Genomic DNA, 24,701 nt, shown 5'->3' with positions numbered 1-24,701 from the left:
ATGACAACTGGATTGAAAGTGCAGAATGTTACTGCTAGGCCATCAGTGATGATGATGATGCTGCTGACAATACAGTTAACTGCAATGACACTGATTTTACGAGTACTCTGGGAAAAATGATTCCTTGACCTTCATCCATTTTTAAAAATTTAATTACTGATATAAAGTGTTTGACTTGCTATATTTCTTTTGTTTTTTTTTAAAACTGTATATTAGTCTTGCAACAAGCATAAAAATAAGACATCGGTAACTGAAATATATGTTCTTACAAGAAATGACATAGCGTAAATGTAGGCAGAAATAATGCAACATCACTTGCACAGGCATTAAAGTTTTTTTATATATAGACAAATCATGTATTTTAAGTTTACTAAAACATTTTCTGAAAAATATAACAAGGAATCATAGCATCTGACCACACATTTAAAGCAATACAAGATTTAACTATTATTCTATTCAAAAGCAGCATGCCTAAGAAAAAAAGCAAAATAGCAAAACATAGTGATCACTTTAGTAAAAAGAAAGTTTAGTAAGGATATAAACTCATTATGTCTGTAATAGAATAGAAATCCCTATTATAAAATGTGTATTCATGGACGTTAAATTAGTGGGTATTAAGGGATTGATCAATGACATCTACAAATAATAAGCCCCCATGAAAATTTGTGATTTCACAGTATCAGAGACATATATGGCTGACAGACAAACAAAATATTGATTATAATGAATGACTACAAATAAAAATATGCAGTAGATTATATGATCTATAAAGAATTCAGTAGATTACCTCCAGCCAGCTGTCATTTAAATCGCTTCTGACCCCAACCCAATATTATCACTTCTACTGCCCACTAACCCATAGCCAGAAATTATGTTTTAAAAATATGCTTCTGGTGGGGGCAGTGTTTTTCGATTAAAACATATCTGATGGTGGATCATAATTTTTTTTAAATTGCTTCTGTTGTGGGTTGGTTGAATTTGAAAGTGCCATCCTGTTTAAAAAAAAAAAAAAGGAACAGGCCCTGAAGAAAATTTGAAATTGTGGATAAAAATAAATCCTAGCCATGGATATTACACATTCCCCCATGCATTCATCGATATTAAATTTTGTCTAACTGAAGGTACAAAATTTAAGATTTTCCCTGACTTTTTTGACTGAAATATCAATTTTCCCTGCTTTGTCAAACAATGATATACTTTCCTGAAAACTGAAAATTCCCAACTTTTTCTTGACCCATGGAAGTCCTGCATGTTCAAGTTTTTTATTACCATTGTCATATTGATGAATGAATACTGAATATTATCTAACAAAGCTGTGACAGTAATGGCAGAAAAAGTGTTTCATGAAATGTTATGCCAAAGCAAAATGCCTTAAAGGAAAGTTTATTGATAAAGGTTATTTAAAAATGTTGTTAGGTTGTGCAGATAAAAAAAAAAAAAAGAAGAAAAAAGCTAAATCATATAAGCTTTTATCAATTATTTAAGTTTCTTCTGTTATTTTTAAAGCAAAGTCCATGTAACAAGGTTTTTGAAAATGAGAGTGAATTTGTAACAATATCTATACAAACTAGTCCCACAAGAATCCTCTGAATTTGTAACAAATTGTTTAAAATACAAAATTATCACACTATAGGTCAACAAAGATGCATGTAAATTTGTTACATTATTAATACAAATTGATTCCACTAGAGGGGCAACAACAATCCACATAAATTTGTTACAGTATGTAAACAAATTAATGTAACTTGAGAGGAAATGAGAAATCCCTGTGAATTTGTTACAAAACATCACAAATTGTTCCCATCTGAGGGGCAACAAGAAAGACCATGCACACTGAATGAATCTAAAAGAGAAAAAGGCCATAAATAATAATATATGAATGACACATTATAAATGCAGAGCTTTATCAAAAGCTCACAAGGGTTGTTGGCAAAGTAAGCCCAAACATAGGAAATGCTGCTCCGAGCAAGGGCAGGTAACTCACCTGTATGATTTGATTAACCTTCTCATTTCCAGCATTGCTAAACCACAATGAGGTCAGCCTGAAGATTCTCAAGTTGTGCTGGTCCCCACAGCATAAACATTTGATGTAGTTCTCCACTGCCTTCAGAAGAAACTGAGTTCTGTCCTCCAACATGGCTTTCAGTTCTGCTTGGTCAATCTCACTTTGCTTCTCCAAGGTTCTCAAGTAGCGACTAAAAATTGAGACTGTCTGTATTAGATGAATTTATGACATATGCTAACTAATAAATAAAGTTTAAGCAGTTTCTTTGGAGTAATCAGTAAAAAGAAACAAAAGAGACTTTTATGTGCTGGTTTATAATGCCCCCAGCTGACCAGGGTCTACGTTGTTGGACCAAGCTTATCAGTGAGTCTATATGGTACCAGATAATACAGTCAATATGAATGTCTGGGTATAATGTGCCTGGACGGCTATCTACATTATTATTTATCCTCTGTTTATATCACCTACCAAATCTTAAACTAAAATTTCAGCAGTTACACAGCAGCTATCAGAACAGTGATAAATAGGCTTTGCTTTCTGTTAATGCAGGCAAGATAAAGACTAATAACGATGTAATGTGAAACATGATGTGAACGTACTTGCAAATATGAATTCCCCTTCTAAATATAGTTTTGTTATTTATTTAGTAGCCAACAATGTACAAACTGGTAATTTAAGAACTGACGGCAGGGCAATCGGTTGTGATTTGGATTTTTAACATAGCTTTAACAATGTTTCAGTCATATCGCTACGATGTCTGCAGTGTGGCAATTTAAAGTGATGTCTGGCACTGGGGTATCATACCACAGACAAATAGCATGATGTCCCACCCAGTCACATTATCCTGACACCAGGCTGATCAGTCCTAACACTAACCTCTTAATGCTGAACGCCAAGCGAGGCAGCTTAGCCCATTGACAAAGGACAGCCTGCTGGCTGGTTTTACTGGCACTTTTAACCCATTAAGAAAGGACAGCCTGCAGCCTGGTTTTACTGGCACTATTACAACATTAACAAAGGACAGCCTGCTGGCTGGTTTTACTGGCACTATTACAACATTAACAAAGGACAGCCTGCTGGCTGGTTTTACTGGCACTATTACCACATTAACAAAGGACAGCCTGCTGGCTGGTTTTACTGGCACTATTACAACATTAACAAAGGACAGCCTGCTGGCTGGTTTTTCTGGCACTATTACCACATTAACAAAGGACAGCCTGCTGGCTGGTTTTAATGGCACTATTACCATATTAACAAAGGACAGCTGATTGGCTGGTTTTATTGGCACTATTAACACATTCACAATGCACAGCTTGTTGGTTGGTTTTAATGGCACCTTTAACACATTTCTAAAGGAAGGCTGGTTTTAATGACACTTTAAAGACGTTAACAAAGGACAGCCTGCTGGCTGGTTTTTCTGGCACTATTACCACATTAACAAAGGACAGCCTGCTGGCTGGTTTTAATGCACTATTACCATATTAACAAAGGACAGATGATTGGCTGGTTTTATTGACACTATTAACACATTCACAATGGACAGCTTGTTGGTTGGTTTTAATGGCACCTTTAACACATTTCTAAAGGAAGGCTGGTTTTAATGACACTTTAAAGACGTTAACAAAGGACACTGGTTGGCTGGTTTTAATGCATACATGCTAAGCCCGAGAGAAGTATAAGCAAAATATTTGCTAATATACTTGACAAAAAGCTTAACCTGAGCATAAAAGTGTAATCCATATATTACTAGTACTAATATTAGGAATCCTACTTTGTTGAAGCTATGACATCATAGCTAATATATTACATGCAATAATGACAGTACAGTGTATGAAAAATGTACATTTATATTTTTACTACAAACCTCAATCTGCAGGTAATAAAACTTGGCAAAAATGGACAAAATCCATGTGAATTAAAACCAGAGCACAAATACAAAACAATGAAAAGTTATTTATATTCAACACTCACTTTAACTTGTCTACATGTCAAAATTTTGCAGAATGATTGTGAAGTCCATGAATTATGCAATGCACATGATGAAGTGCTCAATCTGAGTGCTGTATTTATAAAAATGTAAAGTGATTTGTCTTTTTTCTTATGAGACATGTTCTAAACTTTAAAAGTCCCATCTGCTCTAAGAATTTTCATTTACAAGTCACATTGTAAGAGCCCGTTTCACTTAATGTCTGGTGCCATTTTTCTTTAAAAGTAAAGACTGGTCCACTAACTAACTTGACTATGAATATAATGAATCTGCAAGGCAGAGTTTCATATTAAAGAAACCCATCTCTTTCCTTGGAAATGGATCATATACAGCTGCTATAAATAGAAAATAAGGAAAGAACAAATAGCTCTATGATGGTCAAATTAGCTCTTACACTATTCTTATGCAGCATTCCTTTTACAATATTCTCAAGTGTTTATGATGAGTGGAATTAAAAAGATGATAATATTAATGACAAATACAACTTTTTATTTTTATATTTTAATTTACTTGGAAAAGCAAAATCTGTATACATGTTAGCGTAAGATGCAGTTCATTGAGAGAAAAAAGAACAGTGGTTGGCATGGATGTTAATGGCACTTTTAACAGATAAACAAAGAGCAGCTTGTTGGCTGGTTTTACTGGTACTTTTAACACATTACTAAAGCATGGTTTGTTTTAATAGTACTTTAACACACTAACAAAGGTCAGCTTGTTGACTGTTTTTAAAGGCACTATAAACATATTGCTAAAGGACAGCAGTTGGCTGCTTTTAATGGTACTTTTAACACATTACTAAAGTATCATCATCATCATCATCATCATCATCATCAGTCTCATGACCTAGTGTGGTCGTTGAGGCACTGTGCTGCTGAACATCTGACCAGTTCCCTCCACTTGTCTCGATCATGTGCCAATGCCTGTGTCTCCGCAAAACTTTTCCTGGTCCATTCTGTGATGTTGTCAGTCCACTTTTTTCTCTGTCTACCTCTCCTTCTGTCACCCTGGATGCTGCCCTGCAGGACTGTTGTAGATAGACTGTTGGCTCTAGTGACATGGCCATACCATTTCAGCTTTCTCTTTTTGACGGTGGTGAGGAGGTCCTCATATTGGCCTACTTTGCGCCTGATGGTGTTACGCACTTCTTCATTTGTGATGTGGTCCATGGAAAAGATGCCAAGGATGGTTCTGTAGCATCTCATTTAAAGTGACTGGATTCTTTGTTGTAATTCTGCTGTCAGGGTCCATGCCTCACATGAGTACAAAAAGACTGAGATGACTAGAGCTCGCAATAGTCTGATTTTAGTTTTCAGACAGATATTCTTGTCTCTCCAGATGGGTCTTAGCTTTGACATAGCTGCCATTGTTTGTGCTGCTCTTGACAAAATTTCTGCTCTCGATTCCTCTTCAGTGATTATGGAACCAAGATATCTGAACTGGCTCACTGTTTTCAGTTCATGTCCTCTGACTTTAATCTTGGCTGAGATTTGTTTGCCACTATTTGTCATCAGTTTTGTCTTCTCAGCGCTTATCTCCATGTCAAATCTGGAAGATGTTTCATCCAGGTTCTTCACTAAGGTGGCTAGCTCGTCTTCACTGCCTGCCAGTCCATCAATGTCATCTGCAAAGCGGAGGTTGGTGATGTTACGCCCTCCAATGCTGACTGTCCCACAGTGGTTTTCCAGGGCTTCACTCATGATGCTCTAAGTAGATGTTGAAAAGCGTGGGTGACAGGAGACAGCCTTGACGCACTCCCACTGTTGTCTGGAACCAGTCCCCCACAGCACCTTGGGCAATTACTGCACTGGTAGCACTGGTCAACAGTGAAATCATTACTGACTTGAAAAGGCCCTAATCTGTAGTATTTTGGTGTGCCGAACACGAATATAACCGTGAAAAATTTGTATTGGCTCTCGTTTTGAAGATATTCATATACCTCATTTTCTATGTTTCACTGTGTAAATTTCTCCAGTAGGACTGCAGCAACATCCGGAATAATGATGTAACATTGCATAATACCATCATGCTCACATCATCCACAGTTGATTGCATCATTTTCTGATGCAATGCAATACTAATGCCATGCGGCTGCTGAAGTAAGTTGACGTCAGCAGTGTACTATACATGTGTAGGCCTATTATACTAATGCCAGGCGGCTGCTGAAGCTGACGTAAGCAGTGTACTATATAAAGCCCAATCAGATAGGTTCAGCATTTAAAATATTTTAGACGTTGTGCGAGACAGTTCAAGCTACTGTTACATAAAACTTATTATTTTATCCATTTACGTACAATAAAGAACAGTAATGCCTCGAAAGTGTGTTAATACCGCGGACAATTTTTGCTATATTTGTGGGGAAGTGACATTTGCCAACCAGAAGAAAAGTATCAATTCTCAAGTGAAGAAGGCATATCATCTTTACTTCGGATGCAAGGTTGGTGACCAAGACAAGCCTTGGGCTCCGCATATATGCTGTGCTACATGTACAACACAGCTTTCACAGTGGTTGAATTGCAAAAGGTCATCAATGCCGTTTGCAGTCCCAATGGTGTGGAGAGAGCCAAGCAACCACCTAAATGACTGTTACTTCTGCTTGGTTCCTCCTCTTTCCGGCGGAATAACGAAGCGAAAGAAGTCGAGAATAGTCTACCCAAACATTCCGTCTGCATTGAGACCAGTTCCACATGGTGAGGGACTTCCTATTCCAGAACCTCCAGCAGAATATTCTCTTGATTCATCTGACGAAGACAAAGGTGAGTCGACCTGTTCTTCTCCTGGTCCATCAGCATGCAGTGATCCAGATTTTCACTGTGGTGCATCATCAACCCCACACAGAATAACACAGGAAGAACTAAATGACCTGATTCGTGATTTGGACTTATCAAAGAACAAGGCAGAATTGCTAGGATCAAGACTCCAACAATGGAATCTTCTAGAAGAAGATGTCACAATTACTGCATATCGAAAGCGCCACCAGCAATTGGAGCCTTTCTTCAGAAAGGAAAGTAATCTGATATTCTGTTCCGATATTGAGGGCCTCATGAATGCTTTAAAAATCACTCATGACCCACAAGAATGGAGACTATTTGTGGACTCTTCGAAACTGAGTCTCAAGGCTGTGCTTTTGCACAATGGAAACATTCTTCCATCTATTCCAGTAGCGTATGCTGTCCACATGAAAGAGACATACGATAACTTAAGGCAGCTACTGAATTCCATTGAGTATAACAAGTACAGCTGGCACCTCTGTGGTGATTTGAAGGTAGTTGCCCTTTTAATGGGACTGCAGCAAGGATATACAAAATACATGTGTTTCTTATGCGAGTGGGATAGCCGAGCAAGGGAAATGCACTACATGAGGAAGGAATGGACTCACAGGCAGAATGTAGCCATTGGAGAGAAGAAAATCCAACACCCAGCTCTGGTTGAGGCTCAGAAAATCTTGCTACCACCCCTTCACATCAAACTAGGTTTGATGAAGAACTTCGTGAAAGCCATTGACCGGACGTTGCCAGCATTCCGATACCTGCATGAAAAATTCCCTCGACTCAGCGAAGCAAAGATTAAAGAGGGAGTTTTTGTGGGTCCTCAGATTCGAGAGCTTTTCAAAGATGACCGGTTCAACAACTTGCTGGAAGGTGACGTGAAACAAGCATGGAATGCTTTTCGCCTAGTTTCTACAAACTTCCTCGGAAATGTTAGGGCAGAAAACTATAAGGAACTAGTAGAAGACATGTTGATGAAGTATAAGAAACTTGGCTGCAATGTGTCTCTAAAGATTCACTTCCTTCATTTCCATTTGGATTTCTTTCCTAGCAACTGTGGTATTGTTAGTGATGAACACGGCGAACGTTTTCATCAAGATATCGCAACAATGGAACAAAGATACCAGGGAAAATGGTCCACTACAATGCTGGCTGACTACTGCTGGACACTCCTCAGAGATGCTCCCGAACAGCTGTACAAGAGACAGGCGAAGAAATCTAAGATGTAGTCAATGACTTGATTTTTTATAGGTAGGCTATTACAGTTGACCTTTTACTATTGGAATGCATTTCGTTATGTAAACATTAATTTCTTGCAGATTACAAAAAAACTAGAGCCAATTTTGCAATTTGACTGTCATATTCGTGTTCAGCACATAAAAATTGATAAGAATTGACTAATTTTATTTCAGTAACATGACTTTTGTAAAAATTTGTTGTCCAGTGTAGCCTTGGCGTACAGCTGCTTGATGGTATTGGTTAACTTTTGACCCATGTTATACTTCTTCATTGTGGCCCACAATGCCTCATGCCACACTCTGTCAAAGGCCTTTTTGAAATCTATGAACACATGATCGATGTCTTGTTGGTGTTGTGAGTACTTTTCGCACAGAAACCTGAGATTGAATATTTGTTCTGTTGTGCTTCTTCCTCTCCGGAACCCGGTCTGTTCTTCAGCGATTATTTCTTCTGCTTGTGGTTTCAGTCTGTTCAAGATGATCTTCAGCATTACCTTACTAGCATGGCTGATCAAACTGATAGTTCTGTAATTTTGGCACAGCTGGAGATTGTCTTTTTTGGGAAGTGTTATAATCAGTGACTGGGTCCATTGTGTTGGCCATTCACCTGTCTGCCAGATCTTGTTGCAGATTTTTGTTAGTAGCTCTTTCTTTGATTCTCCCCCATTCTTGATAAGTTCAGCTGGGATGTTGTCTACTCCAGCTGCCTTCCCATTCTTCAGTGCTCTTATTGCTGACTCCACCTCTTCTTTGAGAATGGGGAAGTCATCATCATTTGAGGAGTTTGGAACTTCAAGCACCTCTGGGTCTCCTGTGGACTGATGGTTGTAGAGTTCTACTCAGTCCATCTTTCTGCAATGTCACTCGCTTCTGTGAGGCATTTTCCATTTTTGTCTTGAATGGTACTGACTCTTGGTTGTTTCTGTCTAGTGAGGTCTTTCATAATTTGGAATGCCTTTTTGCTGTTATTCTTTATCAGACTGTTCTCCATTTCTGTGCACTTTTGTCCAATCCAATTTTCTTTTGCTTTGTTCAAGTTTTTTCTGATATTCTTGTTTATTTCTTGGTACTTCAATGCCCCTGTTGTGTGTCTGGTGTTTTTTAGCTCTCTTCAGGCATCACACAACTTCAGAATCTCTTCTGTAACCCAGGGTTTTTTCTTCGGGCGATGGAGGCCAATGATGTCTTTGGCAGTTGCTGTCATGACTGTGTTGAAGGTGTCTGTCATCTCATTGACATCACCATCCATCACAAGGAGTGGAGCAAATTCTCCTCCAATTGTGGCTTGGAATGACTTGCAGATGTTAGGGTCCTTCAGTTGTTCAAGGTTGAATTTCAGCCTGATGTTCTCTGGCTTGCTAATTTTCTTCAGCCTCACTCAGAAGTTCATAATCAAAAGGTCGAGATCACTCCCAACATCAGCACCTGGGAATGTCCTTGTTGTTGCTCTCTTGATGCCAGATCAGTAACGGTTTTGAACCAGTATGTAGTCGATCTAAAGTATGGCTGGTTTTAAGGGCACTTTTAAACACATTAATTGCTTTATTATGCCAAGGAAATTGGAGCTAAGGGCATCCCTTCTCAGGAGCACAATGAGGCATTTGATCCAGGCTGGCTTGGGCAGGTATCAAACCTGTGTCCACTGCAGTAAGAGTCCAATGCTCTACCAAGTGAGGTACCATAGCTGCTTTACTGACGGATGGCCATAAAAATAGAAAGGATGACATAACCCCTGGTTTTATTCACCACAATCTGCCACAACAAAGCTGCTGCATTACAAATAACATGCCTGTCATTACTCAGCAGAGTTAAGGAAACTGCATCACAAATAAAATATCCTGAATGGTGCAAAGGTGAAACCTGGCTTAACACTGACACCTTTCTTTAGGACTTGCAAAAACATCTACTACCTGCCCCCAACAACAATAAAAGAACAAACAGAATCTTGACACTGATGTCATCATAAGAACAGTGATACATATCTCATCTGCTACATGCTGGTTACCCCTACCCCAAATAACCCCCAAACTTCATCTGCACGAGATAAAAATGATAACGTTGTGCATATTCAGCATCTCTCAATCTAACCCATGCAATTGGTGTCAAAAGAAAACAGAACCTAACTCTTTTGATGGATCTGCTACAATTTCCTTCAGCTTGGCAAGTTCTTTTTGTGCATTACACATCAATGACTGCTTGGCCTCATTGGTACTGGAGTTCATGTAGTTGACAATGTTCTGGTATTGTGAGTCTGCATATCGGGCCAGGGACAGATAAGCATCAATGGCTGTGCCTCTGTCTTCATGAAGATCTTCAAGCAGCATTACAGTCTGAAATGAAACCAAGATGTCTTTTTTTTTAATCTAGAAGAAATCATCCTGACAAATCTTGTGCATGGAATCCAGGGGGTACTAAATGACATAATCACATGCTGCATAATTTTATAAAATTGAATCAGTCAAATACTTCACAAAGGAGAACAAGTATCAGTGATAACAAACAAAGAAAACAAGATTATGGAAGCAGTGTCATATATATTCTTCTCATGGATAGTGAAGTCAAGCTGGGCTACCAGATTAATTTCCTTGTAACCCAGCATGGTCAGTGTTTCCTCAAGTTTCTCCAGTTTCCTTCACTTGAACCATGGAGTGCATGTATTTAATACCAGAGCTATTGGTGCATAAATAAGGACCATGCTTCCCTACAATTTGCTTGACAGGGCTAACGAAAGAACATGAGTTGGGAAACCAGAGCAAGGGGAATGAGTGATCAGGGGACATAACTCCTCTAAATGATGATGTGGAATGCTGGAAATGCAACTCACTTGAGAACACATCAATATAATGATGCACCTAAATTAGGTTTCAATTCCACATTACTAAATTAAGTTATGCTGCTGAAACCAAAGGAGGAAGGGCAGAGACCATACCTATTCTATATGATAATGTAGTGTGCTGTCAACAAGACAGACAATCGAGGGCATAACTCCTGTACTGGATAACATGGATAAACTGAACAATAAACTCATTCATGGTCTTGTCAGTATATAAGTCACAAATCAAATCTGGTTGAAATCTAACAAAAAGTTATGTTGCAGAAACCAATCACGACAATTGGCAACCATGGTTCATAACTCCTGTAATGATTTCTGGATTACATATGAATGGGGAAAAAGGGTCATTCCAATTTTTTAACATTTTAATTATATATGTAACTTGCTACCATATATACCTGCTTATAAGTTTAGTCAAACTGCAGACAATAAAGATCCTGATCTGCCATAGCATAATGTGCCTGCAGACCAGGCTATATGTTGTTTGTTCTGCTGATTACTCCAAACAAACTGCACACAGCCAGATCTGCTGGCACATTATGCAATCGCAGAGCTGGTCTGTTCAGTTTGCAGTTGGACTCGACTTGTAAGCGAGTATATACAGTATTTCCAATGATAAGCAAGTCATTCCTTTACTTTCTGAAAGCATTACTGGTCTATCTCTCTAGTTTTATAATTGTTGAACAAAAATTGTGTTAGATAACATCATTAAAATTAAAAAGCATGAAAATTATTAACTTTTTTTTTTGAAAGTTTCTTTTGGGACATAGTATATAATATTTTGGTATGTTATCAGACTGAAAACTACCCTGAAAAACTCATAGTACTCAAAGAAGCATTTATTATAATATTCCACTATGGACATATTCACAACAACTGCAGTATTGGATATGGCAGAAAGAAGTATTATTCCAATTGTTGGATATTCATGTAAAGCAAGGATTACTGGATTAAGAAACTGTACTAAATCTAGACTAAAGATACTGTGCATTACTTTTAGTTGGAAGAATGTTGTAGTTGGATTACTTTCTGTCAGTTAGGAGACTGGCATTTGTCAACATTCTTTTCAAATGAGTTTCTTTACTCCTATAGGTTAATGTTTAAAGCATACATGTCCAGAGGGTGGGGTGCAAGTAACAGGTCTGGACTTCCTCCAACCAGCTTCTTTCTATTAACTGATACTCATAATTTTATTTGTAGTGAACACCTGAGGAATACATTGGTCATATTTTGTCATATTCAGCCTTTTATTCCCAAATTCCTCTGGACAACTGATTGGAAAGATGGCCACCATATTGTTGATAGTAAAAGTAAAAAAACAACCAAAAAGGTTTCATAAAGCAGGGCAAGGAAAATTTCCATGGTCACAACCAATCTGTAATGAGAATACCACACAAGAATTTCATGGGCTTATTTGGACAAATCAGATTCAAATAAAGTGATGTGTTAACATGTTGACAGATCAATAATATGAAAAAAGGCACCCCATGTATATGAAGTTAAGCAACATTTAAATTCACAGGTAACATTTACATAAAGCATCCAACTCACTCTTGATGCACCTACACAAATCCATGTGAAATACACTTTGTGAATGAAGGAAAATTTGCAGATTTGCAAAAAACCCGAATATTGTCAATTTAAATAAATTTTATGAGCATTTGCAGGCACATTCAACTTTTTAAACTGCTGATGCAAAGAGTCAACAAAATAGAATTTAATGTAGCAATGCTTTTTTTGACTGAGATTATACTACGTTCCATAATGGCACAATAAGGCACATTCTCATATGAAATTAATGCACAGAAGACCGGATAACATGTTGGCTGATTGATGCTAGCTTGATTTTCTGCAAAGGATTTGTAATTAACAAAGAATCACCTGCAAGTTACCCTTTTTTAACCTTCCAAATCTGGGAAGGTTGTAAGAACTAATAACTTTCTGTATGTCACAGAAAGGGGCCCCGAGTGGCTCAGTGGTCTAAAGTGCCCTCCATTACGGATCACTGCCATCTCACCTCTGACTGCGTGGGTTCGAGTCTAGGATTCGGCTAATGTGGGTATGTGAGAAAGCTCACCAGTAGCTTCTCGTGGGTCGGTGGTTCTTCCCGGTTCTTCCACCATCATTAATGCTGGCCGCCTTGCATAGCCTATCGTGTGCTGAAATATGGCGTTAAACCCCACAACAACGACGTCACAGAAAAACAAAAGCAGATCCCAATTTCATCAACAAGGTGGAGTTCCTTTTTAGGGTTTTCAATGAAATGTGATTGAGCAAATGGTACTTTCCAAAAGTCTCCAAAGATATGCAGTGCATGTGAAATCTTGGTCCAGAGCAAGCAACCTACATCATCAACACATGCATACATCTTTATCTGCTTAGATGCAATTTTTGGAAGAGTTTTACAATAATTGTTGGCATATTCACTATAAAAATCATTTGGCACATTTATTACAGTAATTATTTACCTATTTATTACAGTAATTACTGGCACATTTATAACAGTAATTGTTGGTATATTTATTAAAGTAATCATTTGGCACATTGATTACAGTAATTATTAGCAAATTTATAACAGTAATTGCTGGCATATTTACTAAAGTAATCATTTGGCACATTGATTACAGTAATTACTAACATATTTATAACAGTAATTGTTGGTATATTTACTAAAGTAATCATTTGGCACATTGATTACAGTAATTATTAGCATATTTGTAACAGTAATTATTGGCATATTTGCTAAAGTAATCATTTGGCACATTGATTACAGTAATTACTAACATTTATAACAGTAATTGTTGATATATTTATTAAAGTAATCATTTGGCACATTGATTACAGTAAGTACTAGCATATTTATAACAGTAATTGTTGGCATATTTACTAATCATTTGGGGGGCCCAGTGTGGCCGAGTGGTCTAAAGCGCTCTCCGTTACGGATCACTGCCATTTCACCTCTGTCTGCATGGGTTCGAGTCTCAGATTCGGCTAATGTGGGTATGTGAGAAAGCTTGCCAGTAGCTTCTCGTGAGTCTGTGGTTCTTTCCGGGTTCTTCCTCCACCATTAATACTGGCTGCCATGTATATCCTATAGTGTGCTCAAAAATGGCATTAAACCCTACAACAACAACAACAACTAATCATTTGGCACAGTGATTACAGTAATTACTAGCATATTTATAACAGTAATTGTTGGTATATTTATTAAAGTAATCAATTGGCACGTTAATTACAGTAATTACTGGCATACTTATAACAGTAATTATTGGCATATTTCAGTTAAGAATATGCCAAAAGTACCCAGAAAATAGCTAGCAATTGTAGCTGTGCTGTTGCTCAAGTTGTCAGTGAATGTTGTGGACAGAGGTCAGTCTACAGTAATGCTTTAAACAGCCACTGAATCCTTGGTACTTCTTGACAGTAATGCTTTAAACAGCCACTAAATCCTTGGTACTTCTTGACAGTAATGGTTTAAACAGCCACTAAATCCTTGGTACTTCTTGACAGTAATGCTTTAAACAGCCACTGAATCCTTGGTACTTCTTGACAGTAATGCTTTAAACAGCCACTAAATCCTTGGTACTTCTTGACAGTAATGCTTTAAACAGCCGCTAAATCCTTGGTACTTCTTGGGACACAAAGTATCCAAATCTTGCTAACAGAAGAATTTAAAATAGGCCAAAACATGAATTACATGCTGGCCCTGCAGTTGTGCTTGCATTTTTTGTGCCATAATTGTTGTGTACAAATGAAAAAGCTTAAAACTCCTGATGCATCCAGAAAGATGTAATGCTGCTAATTACCTTCTCTAAGTAATTTTCCAGGATTACAGTGGGATTCTCTGAGTGTGTTTCTGCTAGCCAGTTGCCATAGATACTCAGCACCTGGGGGTAGAATTTAGCAGCAACTTCATCACTGCTTTGTAACTGGAGAACAGAAAAAAGATATTTATTAATGATGCAAGGAATCTAGTTCTATTCAATATAAAAAATGACATAAAGGTCCCTTGAAACAACTCATGCTGAAATGGTTAAAATGAATCAGTATTCATGAAAAGTCCTTTCCTTCCTTCCTTTAATCTTTTTAGTTAATGAATATATATCATCCTTAATATGCTTGAGAAATTTAAAACAAAAACAAATTTGCTAACCAAAACACTTTCTTATGCAAGTTCACATGTACAGTACAAAAACCTATGTCACGGCTTTGGACCTTAACTTTGATATCATTGGTCTATGATTTTTCAAGATATACCCATGTGCCATGTTTTATGGTTTCATCCAAAATTAATATTTTATAAAAATAAAAAAATAAAAAAACCAGTTGGAACTAGGATCATTCAAAGTTTTCTTCAAATATATCCCAGAACTTGGTCTCATGAAAATGTATTCACACTTCATTTGCCATCATGTTCAGAAGCTGTCACAGCTCAAAAGCCTGGGTCAAGACCTTTGACCTTGAAATCATTATCACAGTGCTGACTATCAACTTGCTTACTGTAAAACAATGAAATGCAAAATCTGGTCTAAATTCATTTGTATGTATCTACTGTGTGCTTAACTTTTGTCCATGATTAAGATGGTCCTTTGTAAAAAGGATGTTTACATGACTAACTTTTGTCCAAGATTGTAGGTTGTTGAAAGGCTTAGAATATTCTAGAAACAGATGTGTTTAGAATTTGATTTGAATTTACCATTAGAATGACTCACAATCTAGGTCAAGTGTATAAATAGGGACTTGGTAAACAAATAGTTATAAGATCAGTCTACTGGAATCTATGTTTTGATTCAAGATGAATTGCAGATTTTAACTGTTCAGTGGAATTACTAAGTGCTCTTTTACTTTGGATAAACACATTATTTAGGAATTACTGTGAAGTCAATCAAAGACATTCTGGATTGCATCATTGTGGTACATCAGGACATTCAAGACTATTGAAATTCATTCAGCAAATTCTGTATTTTTGGACCCGTGATAGGACATTTAGAATTATTTGGGATTTAATTCATAATACTGTTAGTGTCTTTCACTTTGCACTGTAGAGAAATAAAAAAAAATTGTTGATTTTACTTAAATTGCTGGTTTCAGTTCTTTTTGTTACTTATTTTAATACCTAGAGTGGTCACACAAGCCATAAGCTTAATGAAGTATAAAAAGAACAAGTTGTGACTTTTGACAAGTAGGTCTGGCTTTTAAACTTGTTCACAATGTTGGTGGTCAGATCTGCATAGTTTTCATTCAAGTCCAAACACATCTGATTAATAGAGATTGTTACCAAAATCCTACAAGTCAGAGACGTTTTATGTCAATGCCAACCTTCATACACCTGCTAAGTTTGCCGACAGTGTTGGAGGGTTCTGATCCTCAAAAAAAAAAAAAAAAGTTTCGAGGTTACAAGTGGAGTCTGTGCATATGACAAATTTCTGAGACTGAAAGTGTATTGCGTTCCTAGAAGGTTTTATTAATTTAATTTCAACCTGAGAAAGTGAAACTGAAATAAGCTACCTACCCATATAAGCCTTTAGAAAATGACCGGAAATTCAAATTTGAGCAAATCAAAATGTTTCCTTTGAAGCATTTAATACATTTTCAAATGGAAAGCAGTTGGTAGTATTAGCAAAGTCCCATTAAATTGTATGGCATTTTTTTTTGTTGAAAAAGTAATTTTTAAGTTATAGATATCTGCTATTAATGCATTGCTTTTGTTTTTGGGATTCTAAATCTTCAGTCCAAGCAAATTATTCCCACCTTCAAGTAGTATTGGAGGTCCAGAATTGAAAAGACCATGATCCTGGTCAGACGCCTCAGTCAACAAACAGAATACCTTCCTCTTTCTACTGGGACGTATAGTACAGGACCTCAGAAGGTTGGGAGGATGGAATCTTTGCAACAGTGGCAGGCACATATTATTAAAATCAGATTCAGCCCCGCATCCCACCAAACTTTATTTTAATAGCTGTAATAGATTACCCGCTTGCAAGAATAATCCAGTAATTTATTAACTCATTATGTTCATATCTCTATCACTGCATGAATAATCTGAGGCCGTACCATATAATTTGCATTCTGCCTGCTCATGTCTGACCAAATGATTTTTCACATGCTTGTAATGGTGTGCTCTGCGCTGGCCTTATACAGTCTGGTCTGCCTTTCATACTGTGATGTGTATTTAGCCCTGATCCATTGCCGTCTGGTCTGCCCTACATACAATCATATGGGTGTATTCAGCCCATGCCCATTCCATTACAGTTTAGTCTCCCTGATACAGTGATGCAAGTATACTCAGTCCTGGCCCATTGCCATCTGGTCTGCCCTACATAAAATGACATGAGTGTATTCAGCCCTTGCCCATTACAGTTTAGTCTGCCTGATACAGTGATGCAATTATACTCAGCCCATTGCCGTCTGGTCTGCCCTACATACGATGATATGAGTGTATTCAGCCCTTGCCCATTACAGTTTAGTCTGCCTGATACAGTGATGCAAGTATACTCAGTCCTGGCCCATTGCTGTCTGGTCTGCTCTACATACAATGATATCAGTGTATTCAGCCCTTGCCCATTACATTTAGTCTGCCTGATACAGTGATGCAAGTATACTCAGTCCTGGCCCATTACAGTCTGGTCTGCTCTACATACAATGATATGAGTGTATTCAGCCCTTGCCCATTACAGTTTAGTCTGCCTGATACAGTGATGCAAGTATACTCAGTCCTGGCCCATTACAGTCTGGTCTGCCCTACATACAATGATATGAGTGTATTCAGCCCTTGCCCATTACATTTAGTCTGCCTGATACAGTGATGCAAGTATACTCAGTCCTGGCCCATTACAGTCTGGTCTGCCCTACATACAATGATATGAGTGTATTCAGCCCTTGCCCATTACAGTTTAGTCTGCCTGATACAGTGATGCAAGTATACTCAGTCCTGGCCCATTGCTGTCTGGTCTGCCCTACATACAATGATATGAGTGTATTCAGCCCTTGCCCATTACAGTTTAGTCTGCCCGATACAGTGATGCAAGTATACTCAGTCCTGGCCCATTGCTGTCTGGTCTGCTCTACATACAATGATATGAGTGTATTCAGCCCTTGCCCATTACATTTAGTCTGCCTGATACAGTGATGCAAGTATACTCAGTCCTGGCCCATTACAGTCTGGTCTGCTCTACATACAATGATATGAGTGTATTCAGCCCTTGCCCATTACAGTTTAGTCTGCCTGATACAGTGATGCAAGTATACTCAGTCCTGGCCCATTACAGTCTGGTCTGCCCTACATACAATGATATGAGTGTATTCAGCCCTTGCCCATTACATTTAGTCTGCCTGATACAGTGATGCAAGTATACTCAGTCCTGGCCCATTACAGTCTGGTCTGCCCTACATACAATGATATGAGTGTATTCAGCCCTTGCCCATTACAGTTTAGTCTGCCTGATACAGTGATGCAAGTATACTCAGTCCTGGCCCATTACAGTCTGGTCTGCTCTACATACAATGATATGAGTGTATTCAGCCCTTGCCCATTACAGTTTAGTCTGCCTGATACAGTGATGCAAGTATACTCAGTCCTGGCCCATTGCTGTCTGGTCTGCTCTACATACAATGATATGAGTGTATTCAGCCCTTGCCCATTACAGTTTAGTCTGCCTGATACAGTGATGCAAGTATACTCAGTCCTGGCCCATTACAGTCTGGTCTGCCCTACATACAATGATATGAGTGTATTCAGCCCTTGCCCATTACAGTTTAGTCTGCCCGATACAGTGATGCAAGTATGCTCAGTCCTGGCCCATTACAGTCTGGTCTGCCCTACATACAATGATATGAGTGTATTCAGCCCTTGCCCATTACAGTTTAGTCTGCCTGATACAGTGATGCAAGTATACTCAGTCCTGGCCCATTACAGTCTGGTCTGCCCTACCTATAGTGATGCAGGTGTACTCAGCTCTAACCCACTGCAGTCTGACCCACTACAAACTGGTCTGTTTTACATGTTGATTTGAGTGTAAAAATTGCAAAAGTACTGAAAGCATGAGAGAGGTATGGGGAAAATGCTTGGAATAAGTTTAATTTTGACCTTTTTCAAATAATAAAATGCAACTTACCTTATGTAACCTGTCAATAAGCTGCCTGATAAGATGTTTGGCGATGTTGTGCTCTTCTCTAGCCCAGTACAGTCTGGCTTCTTCCATTTGACTTTGCAACTGAAGCTTCAGCTCTCCTACCATATCCAATCCCTTCAGCTGCTGTACACAACGCTCTGCAATCTGGGATTCAACGAGGTATGTTACATTTTATATATCATTTAGATGACTTTAACATGTCCTTTATATGGCTTTTTACATGTTCTTTATATGACCTTTTACAAACCTAATACTTCTATAAAACAAAGCGAAGACAGTACTATATGATGTCACCTAAATTATTAGCATAATGTCCGAGGTATTCAAATCAAGCTAGGTCAATTTACATTTATTATTGGCAGTTTATGATCATTTCATCTAACAACTACCAACTTGTTAAATAATTTAATACTGAGCTCATATTTTCTGTATGAATTAGGCATTTGTTTTAACTTGTTCAAATCATATACTTACAAAAGTATCCCAACATTCTCAGCTGTACTGAGGATGCATATGGCAGATATTACTTACGGCTATCCAATTTTCATGAATTGTTGGTGATTCTGTTGATATGTATACAGTGTGTCCTGTCAATATCATGATGGAAATAAGCTGAGAGAATAATAATGTCAGCTATAAAATGATCCCATTAAGTTGAGCTGAAGCACAAATTACATTGCTGGTTGGTTGGTTTCTGATAGCACTTTCAACACATTACTGTCTATATCATGCCAACAAAATGTGAACCAAGTACCCCTCCCAGGGACACAATGAAGAAGCTGGCCTGGGCAGGTATCAATCCTGCAAACCTTGTATTATGAGTCTGATGCTCTAAGACTGGATTATGAGACTGATGCCATAAGACTGGATTATGAGACTGATGCCCTAAGACTGGATTATAAATCTGATGTCCTAAGACTGGATTATGAGAATGATGCCCTAAGACTGGATTATGAGACTGATGCCCTAAGACTGGATTATAAATATGATGCCCTAAGACTGGATTATAAGTCTGATGCCCTAAGAATGGATTATGAGACTTATGCCCTAAGACTGGATTATGAGACTGATGCCCTATGACTGGATTATGAGACTAATGCCCTAAGACTGGACTATGAGACTGATGCCTTAAGACTGGATTATGAGACTGATGCCCTAAGATTGGATTATGAGTCTGCTGTCCTAAGACTGGATTATAAATCTGGTGCCCTAAGACTGGATTATAAGTTTGATGCCCTAAGACTGGATTATGAGTATAAAACAGCACTACCTGACCACTGACAGACCTTCAGAAGATGAAAAGACCATCACGATGATGTGTGTATCAATAATGTATCGTACTGTAGGCTGCATAACATGCATTGCGTTGATATGTAGCCCTAGTGTATTGTTTCACCCCTACAGCTGGGTGTGCAATGGCAAGGCCTGGGTCGATGCTATTTACAGCTGGGTGTGTGGTGAAGAGGCCTGGGTCAACACTATATACAGCTGAATGTGTGATGGGGAGGCCTGGGTAAAAATGATATACAGCTGGATGTGTGATGGGGAGGCCTGGGTCAATATCATATACAGCTGGATGTGTGATGGGGAGCCTGGGTCAATACGCTATATAGCTGGATGTGTGATGGGGAGGCCTGGGTCAATCCTATAGAGCTGGATGTGTGATGGGGAGGCCTGGGTCAATATAATAGACAGCTGGATGTGTGATGGGGAGGCCTGGGTCAATACGATATACATCTGGATGTGTGATGGGGAGGCCTGTGTCAATACTATAGAGCTGGATGTGTGATGGAGAGACCTGGGTAGAAACTCTTCAAAGGTGTGAGCGTGATGGTCTATGCTATTTACAGCTGGGTGTGACTGGGAGATTTGGGTCCACACTATCTACAGCTGGGTTTGTGACTTGGAGATTTGGGTCAACACTATTTACAACTGGGTGTTTGACCACAAGGCCTGGTCTACACTATTTACTGCTGGGTGTGTGATGAAGAGTCATGGGTTTACCTCATTTACAGCTGTGTATGTCACAGGGGCCTGGGTCTCACTATTTAAAGTTGGGTGTGTGACAATCTATGTCCATGGTATTGACAGATATAATATCTCAGCCTTTGAATCTGCCCTACCAGCAAGTAACTGACATTTTCCACCTTGTATTACCACTCACCTGATATCTGCCAGCTTCCCTGGCCTGTTTAGTAAAATTCTGCAGCTCCACAACTAGGCTGTGTAATAATTTAATATTCTTGGTCTTGTTCCAGCCCAAATTCAGCATGGAGCAGGCAGCAAAGTGAGGTGGCGAAGTAAACTCAAAATTGTTGTTTGACATGCAGCACAAATGGGCTATGATATCAGTAGTATCTTCCTCCAAGCTGTAAGATTACATTCAAAATTTATTTGCATTTTTAAAATGAAAATAACCTTCTCACGTATTGAAGGAAAAAAAGAATTACTCTTGTTTGAAAGGTTATGAGCTGACTAGGTCTGATTTGAAGGATTGTCATACTGTATAGCAACTTTAAATTGAGCAGAAAATAAAAATGTGGGAATATAATGCAGAGAATAAAATACTGTAATTATTCGCTTATAAGTCTACCTGCAAACTGCACAGACCCAGATCTACCGCGGCATTATGTGATGGCTGATCTGGGTCTGTGCAGTTTGTTAAGTGTAGATCAAACAGCACAGATTCTGATCTGCAGGCACATTATGCTATGGAAGAAAAGGATATTTGTTTTTGCAGTTTGAATTGACTTATTAGCAAGTACATATGGTACATATCATTACACGAGGGCCAAGTGAATTCAAAATTGCTCACAAAGGTTTTTCAATTTCTTTATCTCTTGCATGATGGCAAATCAGCATCATCTGTACAAACCTGGAAAACCTTCCTATCAAATTTGGTCCATTTGTTTTGAGTAGTTTATGAGAAATCCTAAAAAATCCTACGAAGATTTCACTAATTTCAGCAATGGTGTCCATTATTGATAATGAATCAGCCTCATTAGAACAAACTTAAATACCCTTCATGCATAGCTGCCAACCTTCCAGGCTCACAATTAGTGAAAATAGGGATAAAAAGTTGTGAATTTGGACAAGAATTCGTGAAAAATACCATGACAATAACTTCATCCACTCTGACCACTCCATCCACTCTAACCGTCAATATTACACTATATCAAGTTCGCAATATAAAACTAAAACACTACATATGTTCAGAAATATTTACTTATCAAGACATGATAGTGTGGCAGACTTGAACATCCTCAACTGTTTGATCGTAAATTTGTTTTCTAAACAGTTCTGACTTCTTGCCGGCTGGTTGATCTTGGTGACTAAAATTGCTGACAAATTTTCTGCAGCTAAGGAGACCTTAAAGTCTTATTTTTCCTCACTAGACAAAATACACTTTCGCTTGCACTGTTGCTGTGAGGAATGCACTGGAGCTGCAGCACTTCTGGTCCTTCCACAGATAAATTTGGAATCGATTTTTGAGTCCGGCAACATTTGTCAGAACAAATGTTTAGTATGGTCTCCAGCTGATACAGGTAGATTGTGTTCGACAAGAAAACTCACAAATAATGCTTCAGTGTTGGTAGCCTGCATTTCTTCCGCCAATTGTTTAAAATATTCCGGAGCTGAAATCTGCAAATTCTTATTTTTCCAAACTTCTTCGTGTTTTTTGCAACCAACGTACTTCCTCACATCGTCTCTGCGATGGCACACTGAGTGCAAAAAGCATGACGAATATCAATGTTTAATGGCAGAATGCATGGCCAATTTTTGATATATTCCAAATTAAACTCCACTTTTTGAGTAATACATTTCTTTTTCCTTGGTGGTGAAGACATTTTCAAACTCGTACATGCGATGCTGAACCTTAACTCAAATCAGTGTTGGTGGCGCATGCGCGGAGCGAAATTCTGGTTTGGCCCCAGTTTCTCTCAAAAGCATTTGTAAAACTGCTCTTATACATACAGATTAAAATAGGCTAAAATGCTTGTTACCGGGCCAACTGTACTAATCGGCTGTAGATCTAATATCGCGACCAGCAGAACCGAACCATTTCGGCAACTGCGAATATCACGACTAGCGCTTAACGGGAAATCAGTTATTTTATTAAAAATTTAAAATAATTGAGGATTGTAGAATTCGTGAATTTTTGGCTTGTGGCGTGAATCCATGAATCGCTGAAAAAGTCGTGAAATTCACACCAAATTCGTGAGGGTTGGCAGCTATGCTTGATGCCAGGATGCTTTCTGTCAAATTCTTACAGTGGTCTTTTTAGAAGTCATCATTCAAAAAAGTTGGTCGATTTTAAGTGTTTGGTGATGAATCAGCTTAATTTGTACAAACTTAAAGCCATTCATGCCAGTATGTTTCCTGTTAAATTTAGTCAAATTCTGTTGAGTGACTCTTAATATGAAGTGATAGTAACTGTGGCCAAATTGGTATAATTTGCACAGTCCGAAAGACCTTTATAACTGAATGTTTTGTCAAATTTAGTTAAATTCTGCGGAGTGATTTTTCAAAGGAGTCATTTAAATGATTTTATATTTTTGGGATCACAATGAAATATACTCCAACTGATTACGGATTCAGACAGGCCTTTCAACAATCTAAAGGGTATGCAGTTCAACATGTTGATTTCTATGTAATACATCACAGCATCTAACAATTCATCCTAATATTCAAACACATAAATCAACAGGATAAGAATGACCAGCACTGTTGCTGAAATACTTTGTAAACAAATATTACAGAAAAGAACAATACATAGTTGTAGATCTTAAAATAGTTCCTGAATCTGTCGCTAACCTACTACCAAACTGACAAGACATTCTTTGAAAGAAATCTTTTTCAAACACAGGCACTGCCTCTCAAGCATTAACAGAATGACGGAAATTACATTTTATTTAGAACACGTTTGTTTCATTGGAATAAATGACAGACTGGTTCTAGCTTCAATAAATATTAAACATTCTGAACTCATAACCAATCTATCATTTTTATCTGTGGACAAAAACTAAAGTATCCAAATATTTTATGATAGATTATGTTTTTTGTGCCAGTATGATTTCTGAATACCAGAAGTTCAAGTATTTATATGCCAACGGATTTTGGAAGAAGAATACTGTATTATTTATGTTAATATACCAATATCATTATTTTCATCATAACACTGCAAAAATGTCATAACATCATGCAAAGGAATAAACATATGATGACAAAAGAATCCAAATGTATGTCAAAGTCATTTCACTCTCTGGTTTGGCAAAAAAAAAGGTCAATATTTATCATCATGTGACAAATTCTTACATTTAGGCTATTTTAAATGAAATTTAGGAAACTTTTCTAATAATTTCAATTTTTTTGCTCACCAAGGCTATTTTTTTTGTTTTGAGAAATCAATAGACTAGTTTCATAAATTTAATCTGAAAAGAGCACTCTTTTATACAACTCAATAACTGCACAGGTCAGCGATGTTTTCTTAGTCAACCAACATGGACAAGAATTACTGATACTCTGTTGTTTGAAAATTGATCAATACTGATGTAAAACAGGGAGTCAATAAGCTCTTCCTTTAGGGAATTATCTTGACAATTGTCAGAGTAGAAGTCAGGAGTTTTGCATTTAGAGGTAAAATCCTATGTATGTAGCTAGCACCAGCGTAATGTAATCTATCAACATTTTACAAATGGCTACAAAAACAGGAGGAGAGGCATCCAATGCTGTGTGATGGA

General features: G+C 37.9%; 1 protein-coding gene across 1 annotated transcript in view; it reads right to left on the bottom strand.

The window, feature by feature from the left end:
* Positions 1–24,701, bottom strand: part of LOC149792343 (serine-protein kinase ATM-like) — a 360,810-nt gene that overhangs the window by 83,926 nt on the left and 252,183 nt on the right. Inside the window, exons 43-47 of the mRNA XM_089970917.1 lie at positions 21,125–21,329; positions 18,943–19,104; positions 14,635–14,757; positions 10,120–10,325; positions 1,985–2,195 (exon numbers count right to left, since the gene is read on the bottom strand). Coding sequence (XP_089827043.1) covers positions 1,985–2,195; positions 10,120–10,325; positions 14,635–14,757; positions 18,943–19,104; positions 21,125–21,329 — 907 coding nt within the window. The remainder of the gene's footprint in view (positions 1–1,984; positions 2,196–10,119; positions 10,326–14,634; positions 14,758–18,942; positions 19,105–21,124; positions 21,330–24,701) is intronic.

The sequence above is a fragment of the Sinohyriopsis cumingii genome, chromosome 9 (genome assembly GCF_028554795.1).
Source record: "Sinohyriopsis cumingii isolate HCF-2022 chromosome 9, ASM2855479v2, whole genome shotgun sequence".
Taxonomy (NCBI): Eukaryota; Metazoa; Mollusca; class Bivalvia; order Unionida; family Unionidae; genus Sinohyriopsis; species Sinohyriopsis cumingii.
This window is presented reverse-complemented; position numbering and strand designations above follow the sequence as displayed.